The 10,103-nt window shown below is 35.3% G+C and overlaps 1 protein-coding gene across 1 annotated transcript in view; it reads left to right on the plus strand.

The window, feature by feature from the left end:
• LOC148947138 (uncharacterized) overlaps positions 1 to 10,103 on the plus strand; it is a 71,163-nt gene that overhangs the window by 20,608 nt on the left and 40,452 nt on the right. The window contains exons 6-9 of the mRNA XM_089096518.1: positions 1,080 to 1,191; positions 4,499 to 4,614; positions 7,813 to 7,907; positions 8,765 to 8,808. Coding sequence (XP_088952644.1) covers positions 1,080 to 1,191; positions 4,499 to 4,614; positions 7,813 to 7,907; positions 8,765 to 8,808 — 367 coding nt within the window. The remainder of the gene's footprint in view (positions 1 to 1,079; positions 1,192 to 4,498; positions 4,615 to 7,812; positions 7,908 to 8,764; positions 8,809 to 10,103) is intronic.

Below are 10,103 nucleotides of genomic sequence, written 5' to 3' on the forward strand. Positions count from 1 at the left end.
GTCCCCATCCACCTCCCTCACCCCAGCAAATTTTCTTTGAAAGGTTTAATTTGCGCAACATTATCGTTTCCGTGCTTCTGAGATTCTCTTTCTTCTGCAGGTCTAAAATGAAGGTTTTGGAGCTAGTGTCTTTTGAATTTTAACAGCCACGTGAGCGAATGTGTTGTTCTTGTTTTATTTACAATTTTAAGCAAATTTTAATGGAATGAGAAAAAAAGCACACTTTTTGAAACATCCGACCCCTATTCAGGTATAGATATTTTGCCCTCATCTTATATTTTTGACATTATGAAAACAAGTGAAGAATATAACTCACAAAACAACTACTAAAAATTCATGGGAAGTAACGGTAATATCAGGTTCGGGGTGGGGATGCGTTGCTACGAAAACTTTTGGACTATGTCCAAGATGTAGTAAATAACGATAAAATCGCTAATTTTTTTTATAATTTTTTTTTAATTTGAATCATCGCTAATATATAAAGCCGACGACTCCTGTATGCATTCTCGTCTCTAAGGGATTCGATAGGGGTTCAAGGAATTCCAATATTCCTTACGCGTGTCAATAGTGTCTTATGCCACATAGAAAGGAAGAAAGTAACACAGTTCTAAATGGTAATATTATCAATTTCTAATTATAAATGTAAGCTATATTAGAAAGTTGGTTTTGTAGTCTGACAAATATATATATATATATGATATATATATATATATATATATATATATATATATATATATATATATATATATATATATATATATATATATATATATATATATATATATATATATATATATATATATATATATATATATATTATATATATATATATACAAAATTATGACGGCAATAGCAATTTCAACCAAAACTGTGTCGCTAAATGTTTCAGTTGACTCGGAAAAGGAGTTTTGTGACAAAATTGTCAGTTGAAATTTCTTTTGTTTGATCTTAGACGCATGGGTCTTGTTTAAAACTTGGTTAACACTTCTCTTTATTTAAATTTTTATCAGGGACCTACGACTACATTATACACTTACATGATTAGATGGGATATAAGCAGCCGTTTATGTATTTTTCAGGACAAGCCTTGCAGAAGCAGAACTGGAGTACAATTCGAATCATTCAAGCACATCTGTGTATGTTCGATTTCTAGCTTCAGACATGCCAATTGATTTAAAGCCCTTGGTTCAAGTTAGTTCATTTTTATTTGAACAAATAACACTGTGATAGAAGATCATATCTATATATAGTAGAATGTGATATAGTATAATAAGATATAAAAAAAAAATGTTTCGGCGTTGAATTAAACTTTTAACTGTAATAGTTCCTCTTGATATCAAACCGTCTGGGGGATCTCAGCCTTTCTTTTGAGTTCCGACGCAGACTATATATGAATTAATATTAAGTGTTTTGCAGTAGGCGTCAAGACATGGCTAATTGTTGAAAAAAGCCAAGACAGATAGTCCGAGTAATAGAGAGGCAAATCTGGGATAAGCCCTTTTTAGGACTGTATAAAAATAATGTCATTTCATTTGTTGATAGATAGATAAAAGCAAGTAAGTAAGGGTTTGGCCCAAGGGGTTTCCTGACATTCCCCGACAATATTGTTCCAGATTCAAACCCCTCCCTCCCAAAAAAAGTATATTCGCTAAAAAATGAAGATTTTCATGTTAAAGCTCTGCCCAAGGTAAGTCCTGTGATGCCTTCTCCCTCGAAGGGTCAGACTTATGTGAACCTATGTAGAGAGGGGCTTCTAAAAAACTTTTTTATAATTATGCACACCGATTATGTACTCATGATTTTGGGCTAAAAAAAAGGTTGAAACATAAATGTTTAGGGGATGGCTTGCCTGTAGCGGCTTAAAAAAATGGAGCAATTCTTTGAATTTATAAAACTGCTTAGTGGAGCAAGGTTTAAACATTTTGATATAAAAAAAATAGTAACGAAGTGGAACCGTTTAGTTCTTACAAAGCTCAGTTTGTACCAAGGCCGTATCCCGAGGGGGGGGGGGGGTTACCCGGTTTGAACCCCCCCCCCCCCCGAAATTTTTGACCGAGTCAAAAATTAGTCTAAAAAATACCTGTAAAGGTATTTTTACAGGTAAATACCTGTAAAGGTATTTTTACAGGTAAATACCTGTAAAAATCGGGTAACCCCCCCCCCCCCCGAACAAAAATCCTGGATCTGCTCTTGGTTTGTACGAATCTACAGTTTTTTTGTTTGTCTTTGATTTTTAATTTTACACCTTATATGATCATTAGTATCACTAGCTTACTCGTTGTGCGACCCTGCGATTTAAAAAGGAAATAAAAGGAACATTCTCCTGAGGGAAATTCCCTCTGTGGAAAAATCCCGCTCTGCGGAAAATATCCCCCGTCCCCGCGGACACATTTACATAAATCACCTAATTAATTTGTTTCGATTATATATGCAGAGAGTCGGGAAAAGATTTACAAACCATATTCAAAATGTGGAAGATTAATCCCTTCTTAAAAATCCCCCCCCTCAGAGAATTTTCCCAGCGTGTCCAATAACGGTAATATATTTTCATTTGAAAGCACAGCCAGAGCTGACCCAGCTCTAAATGGGCACCTGGGGAAGGTCAATAGGAAGGGTAAGCCAAGGCACAGGCTGAATTTCCCCCCCCCCATTGAACTTTCTGGCTGAAGGGCCATTAAACTGAGATCAGCACATTCGGTAGGGACTGTAAAATCGAATCTGGTGCTTTTTTTTAATTGAATATCCAGAAAATTTGATTAATTTTGATTGAATTAACCGTCTATTATTTATCTTAAAGGGTCTCCAATCTCATCAGCCCTAAAAGTATTAAGAGGGTCTTCGGGGGAGGGCGGATTTTTATACCTAAGACCTTCGTATGAATGTACTCGTCAACTTCTTAAAGTTTCTTGGCGATCGGATCAATGTAGTAATGCCTAAAGGACAGACAGACACCCGTACATTTGATTGTATATATATATAGGCTAGACGAATATTTAGTATTTCTAATTTTAGAATAATATTTAGCTAGGGTATATATTTCGTTGTATATCAAACTCTATAAAAAATAGCATCTAAAATTAGGACGATTTCATCAAAAAGTTCGTGGTAACGACTGTAAGTAAGGAGCGACTCGGCCCAATAGTAACAGAGATTCTAAAAGACGAAACTTTGACAACAATAAATAGATAAAAAGAATTGGATTTTTCTAATGATTCAAAATATATAAAATTCATTAAGTTTAATGCTACTCATCAAAAGCTATGAACATGAAAAAATTTCCCCGATTTTCGAAAAAAGGAGACAGCAACCCTAAAATGTCTAGTGATCTTAATCAAAATCTCACCATCACATTGAGCATATTAGAGAATCCTACTGCAGGGGTTTCAAGCTCCTATATGCAAAAACATGGAATTTTCTTTTTTTTTGCTAGAAGAAAGATCACGAATGCGTGTTTTTTTTTTCCAAGGACTGGTCGTATCAAACCAACGGTCTTAGAAGATCGGGAGAGGGCTCATTTGAACGAAAATTAAAAGTTCTACTGCCTATTTTAAATGACCAAAAATATTGGAGGACAACTATCCCCCTCCTATTCCCCCGTTTTTCCAATAGCTATGTCTTTGAGGATGATATTATTCCCATAGGCCTTGTGGAAAGGGCTGCAAGTTACGTAATTTTTCCATTATTCACGTATAGTATTTGTTATGGGGAAATATACGGAATTTTTAGCGGAGAATTTTATGCTGGGGGGGGGGGGGTCCACGGGGAGAATTTTTCACGGGGAGGAGACTCTCCAGGGAAAACTTTACATGGGGGTAAGTTGATTTCCTGGAATGATTTGAAAAAATTTCGGAAATTTAATAAAAAAAAGTATTTTTTCAACTGTAAGTAAGGAGCAACTTTCAAACTTAAAATGAATAGAAATTATTCCGCATATGAGGCAGGCTGCTCCTTACTTAACTTTCGCTCTTCATGCTAAAGTTTGATTTTTCTTCGCAAATCTTTAAGAAGGACTACTTAAACACAAGGACTGTTGAATTTGAATAAATTTTTTTTTTAAGAACTTTAAGACTTTAGCGTAAAGAGCGAGTGTTGAGGAAGTGGCAGCCTTCCTCATATACGGAATAATTTCCGTTTATTAAGTTTTAATACTGCTGCTTACTTTCGATTGAATTTTTTTTATTATTTAATTAGGAAATAGAAGCACGTTTTTTGAAAATTATACGCTTCTGAAACCCCATAGGCTTATGTGTCTAGTTTGAGATTTGCTTGGGGAAAGCGGAGCTTTCACTTACCTTCAAACATTTATTCACTAACTTCCACTTGCTTTAGCTAATTTTTCTTATCTTCTCTAATATCAGGGTTGATAAAATAAATGCAAAAGTAAAGCTTCTGAATATGTACAAAAATTACATCACATTCCTGTTACGTTTAGTTAGAGTTCGTATGCAGTAATTGCTTCTAAATTTTTGTCTTTGTTTTCACTCTTCTATTATTTCAGGAAGAGAGAGTGTATTTTCCAGTTTGGACAACAACACCCTGGACTTTGCCATCAAATGTAGGAATTGCGTTCAACACAGCATTGGAATATGCTATTGTAAAAGTTCAAACTGAAAGGTATCGTGCTGGATGTTTAGTTTAGGCTCAAACATATGAATAACTGAATAACATTGACCTGTAATTGGATTCATTCAGTCATATGATGACATCTGAAAGATTAATCAAGTCAAAACTAGAAGAAGCGGTTAAGTTTGTCTTTTGTTAGATGTTGACTTGGTCATACAAAATTGTATTTGCTCATTGAACAATTCTATTAACCACCGTCTTAATTGATATGAAAAAGATCAAAAAGTTATTTACGGCTTTGAAAGCCTATGTACAGATATAGAGAATAGGTTCGCTTTGTCATAATTTATGTTAAAGACAATTGGAACAGACGACATCCTGCTATCCTTTTAATTTTGTATCACCATAACAGGGAAACCTGCCCCCTGAAAACTTGTTCCCAGAAAACTTGTCCTCCAATAAAAAATTGTCCTGGGAAAACTCGTTTCCAATTGAAACTTGACCTCGTGAAACTTGTCGAAAAAAACTTGGTGTCGAGGAAGAATCGCCCCGAGAAATTTGCTCTCGGAAAACTCGACCCCGGAAAATTTGATTATGGTTAACTTTTTCGTGGAAAACTTACTACCAGAAATTTTGTCACTAAATTTGAGAAAAATTGCAGAGATCAAACTTGTCCTTGAAAAGTTGATCCAAGGTGGTTATGATTTGTCCATAATGAAGTCCATGGAAAGTAATTGATTACACAACAGTTTGAAGTTACCAAATAGTCTTCGTTGCTTCAGTTAGTTGATTCATGTGCACAGTGGTGTTTTCATATTATTTTCCAGGATGGATCATAAGAAGAGGAGAGTCTCTGGGGGGGGGGGGCAAGTTTTCAAGAGGATCATCTTTCAGGATGAGTTTTCCAGGGGATTCTCTCTTGGGACAAGGTTTCTCGGATACAGTTTCTGGGCGAAAGTTTTCCGGGTCCGAGTTTTTAAGTTACCTAACACACCGGTCTTTATATTTTCAAATGATAGTATAGAAAATTCCAAAATAAGATACTTGAGAAAGTATCTCAAAATATCTTAAACAAATTGTTTCTTGAGTGTTCCTTTGTTAACAATTGTTTCAGTTTTATGTACAGAGATGGAAACATAATGTTCCTTTTTTCGAAAAGTGGCTAATGTAGAATATTTTTAGAAACTACTGTAGCTAGAAGCTAATGCAGAAGAAGTTAATGTAGAATGTAGAAGCTAATGTAGAATGATAGTCTGAGTAGCCTACTGAGAGAGTATCGTCAATTAACAGCAAAAAATCAAATAAAATTATGTGTGAAATATAGCTTGTCATAACAACATAAATCAGGCAGAAGGCATTGAATCAGTAGATCGGTACCTGCGCAACGCAGACCATTGGTCAGCATCCTATTTTTTTTTTTATCTAGGAATTTTCTTTTAACTTTAGATACAAATATGATAAGATACTACTACTACTACTAATAACAGATCACCGCAGCACCAAACCACATGAGGCCAACACGGCTTCGCACGCTCCTCCTCCATCCTAATCTATTCAAAGTCCCCCTCTTTACACCCTTCCAGGAAGTTCTCATTTGCATTAAATCTCTCTTTACGACATCCTCCCGCCCCAACCTCCGATGACCTGCTTTTCGTTAACCCTAGACGGTTTGCCGAAAAGGACAATCTTCGGCAATCTGTCATCTTTCATCCTCAGTACGTGTCCTAACCATTTCAACCTTTATTTCATTATAGCCCTAGAAAGAGGGATTGAACCGCACTTTTTTTACAGCCTACAGTTTGAAATACGATCAGTCAGTCGGGTTATCAAAACAAGCCGTAGACAATTTCTCTGGAAAATATCTGGCAAATCTTCGTCCATTTTTGGAGCGCCCTGCTTCAGAACCATGTTTGGCTACTGTCATCTCTGTAGCTTCTAATATTCTAATCTTGGTTCGCAGACTTATCTTTCTATTCTTCCAAACTTTTTTCAACTGTGAAAAAAACACCCTGAGTCTTGGCTATTCTACTTCTAACATCTTACTGCTCCCACTGTTTTTACTAATAATGCTACCAAGATAAGTGAAGCTGTCCCTTGATCAATCTTTTCGTTACCCAACGTCACCTTTTCATCTTCACTTATTCCCAGCCTTAGCAACTTTGTCTTCTTAACATTAATATTCAAACCTATTCTAGCACCCTGAACTCAAAAAATATCCAAGAGTTCATTCATTTTGCTCACACTTTCATCAAGGATGCTTAAGTCACCAGCATCATCTAGTTACAGGAGAATTGTTCCTCCCGATTTGATTCTGTGTTCTCCCAATGCCTTTCCTGTTCTCCTTAAGACAAGTCTATCTAAATGATCTATATAAAGGGGGATAGAACGAAACCCTGCTTAACTTCTGATTTAATACAAAACGAGCTGCTAACCTCATTTCCTACCTTACAAGAATACAAGAGCTAAAGCACCATACAAGAATAAGAGCTCCTACCATACAAGAATAAGAGCTAAAGATCTTCTATCAACAGAATCGAACGCTTGCTCATAATCTATAACACAGAGGACTAAAGGTGTTTAATAGCCCAGGCATTTCTCAATTATTAGCCTAAGAGTGAAAATTTGGTCGACATATCCTCTACCCTTCCTCATACCGCACTGTTCTTCTCTTTAAACTTTGTCTACAGCATCTCTCAATCTAAGAAGTATTATATTACTAAGTTATTTGCTGCCTAAAGATACCAGGCTAATGCCTCTATAATCAGGGATAGTTCTTTGAAATAACTAGAGTGCCCTGAGAGACACATCACATTATTCACCATATCTTCTAAAACACTGTTTCATTCCTTTTTATCTTTTCAATTTCTCGAGTAGAATTAAGAGGTGGGAGCTTAATATCCTGAATTGACGGTCTCATTAAGCCATTATGTCTTTATTACTCATTATAGAATAAGGTTGTGGATGTAAAAACATAGCAAACAGTAGTTGCAACCTGAATTGTAAGTTAAGAATATTGGATTGGTGTGATAAACATTATTTTTTAGTTTGAATAAACATAGACCTATCTTTTTTTTATCGTTCCAAATGTATTACTTAAGAGTTTTGGTGAAATTGACTTATGCAGTAATTACTATGCAGTTATGCAGTTAGAAAAGCTTATGTACTAAAATAACTCTATCTGCTTTGGTCGTAGGAAATATCTCTAGACCAACACTGATTTTTTTAAAATAAATTTTGTTTTTGTTTTAGAGATGCAGCTGTTTACATTGTTGCCAAAGAGCTGTTGGATCAATTTAATCAGTCTGTTGGATCAATCTCCACAAGTATTATTTTGACCCTTCCAGGTACCTCCTTTTTTCTGTTTCTCAGTAAAGTTACGTTTTCAGAAATCTCGTTTGTTCTGGATGAGTCAACAGTCCGGACCACTATTGGGTTTGGAATAGGAGGCAGTCTTTTTTATTTTATTTTTTAAACACGAAATGGGTATATATGTGGCTGTGTTTTAAGTCCTGTCTCACTTTGTAATCGCATTTAAATAATCACCCTGTTTCGTCCATTATAAACTTTTTCAGTTTTTGTGGTCAAACTATTTAGAATTGATTGGGTGGGCTCGCCATAACTTGTAGAACTTAGATAATAGATGTGAATAAACGACAGAAAACTAATAGTCGATACCTAATTTCCCGGAAATATTAGAAAACAATTTATCTTTCTATCACTTTGTGCTAGATATAGAGATATCCAATTTCAGTGAAAATTATATCCTCAGAGAGTGTGAATTTTTATTTTTTTTTTCTATTGAACAAAGAAGAATTTTCTTTTGAAGTTCTGGACAAGGCAGTCCCTAAAAATGTTCTAGTATGCATGTTTGAAAAATGCTGAATGTTTGTTCAAAATAAATTGTCATTTGACTGACTTGGCCGCTTTAAAAGTTCCTGTGGTGTTGCCCGCTTTGATTGACTGACGGACCGAGAAAGCTTCACTATTTTTAAAAAAATCAAAGTTTATTTACATACCACAAATTCTCAATAACTTTTAAAGAAAACTAGTCCCCTGGGAGAATTCACTAATATATAATTTATCTTTGAGACGGTCAGCCGACGTTGAGACTCGTAAAATGATTTTTAAGGTTCAGATCCTCTTAAACGGGTCGTTTGGTATAGATTCAAAAAGCAAAAATAAAAATTGTTCTCTTCTTCAGAAAATACAGATTTTGGATTTATTTTTGAAAGGAAGTTTTTTGTGGTAAGATGTTTTATTAACCAAAATAATAAATTCTAGCGCAGGCAAGTTATGTATGCAGTAAAGTCAGTAACACTCATTTCATACAAATAAGTTCTATGGCACTTACAGGCTATCCATAAGATAAACTACATCAAATATGAAACACTTCCTAAACCATTATCTCTAAAATGTCCGAGTAAACTAAGGGATATATGATTTACGATATCTCTTGGTAGTAGAATCTGGACAAATCAATAATTGTGAACAATTATGTTGATTAAATGTCTAGAAAAAGATTCCTAGCATAAATAGCCGCTTTTTAATTGCAGTCAAAAAGTCGAGAAATACATTTTTCAGTTTTTCCAGTCTCCTGTGAAATATGTTTCGTTGGCTTTTTTAAATTACCGCAACCATGCTCTGTGTCATCAGTTTACCTTATGTTGTGATGAGGTATTATTATAAATAGTACTATTCCGTCACTTTTAAATGCCGACAAATTAGGAATTGCCGTATATATTGCCTCATATCTTGCTTCATACCTATAAATTGAGTAAAAAAAAAATTCATATATAAGTAAGGAGCAGCATTAAAACTCAATACAAACAGAAATTATTCCATTGAATAACCCCATCTAGTGGGGTTTCTCGCTCCTCAATGCCTTGCTCATCATGCTAAAGCTCTTTAGTACTTTTAAACAAGCTTTTTATCATAGGCAGCGCGCTAGCTCTGCCTAAGTAAAGAACAATGTGGGCACAATGTGTTTTTTTTTCTCCACCCGGGCACTTTTTATCAAAGGAGTTGTCGTAGAAACTTTGAAAAGGGCTCATTCGATTTTAAATTTGAGTGGCTTGTGCCCTTTTTAATAGTCAAAAGGGATTGGAAGGCAATCAAAATTTTGAGATAGCCATTTTGTTCAGCGTAGTTGATTTCCAGATAGAAAAATGAAAATATAATAGTCGAAAGTGATTGGAAGGCAACTAGCCCCCCCCTCCCCCACGCCCATCATTCCCCCAAACATATCCAATCAAAATTTTGAGATAACCATTTTGTTCAGCAGAGTTTTTTTCCAGGTAGAAAAAATGTTTTTGAGGAGGACACTCCCCAACAACGCTCAGGGAAAGGGTTTTAAGTTTTGTCCTTGGGGTATGTAAGGTTTTAAAGAAGGCGATGTCGTAGAAACTTCAAAAAAGGCTCATTCAATTGGAAATTTGAAGGGCTAGTACACTTTTTAATAGTCGAAAGTGATTGGAGGGCAACTAGGCCCCCCCCCCCGCCCAGCCTTCCCCCCAACACATCCAATCAAAAGTTTGAGATAG

Source organism: Artemia sp. Qi Xiang Cuo, chromosome 11 (genome assembly GCF_049724085.1).
Source record: "Artemia sp. Qi Xiang Cuo chromosome 11, ASM4972408v1, whole genome shotgun sequence".
NCBI lineage: Eukaryota > Metazoa > Arthropoda > Branchiopoda > Anostraca > Artemiidae > Artemia > Artemia sp. Qi Xiang Cuo.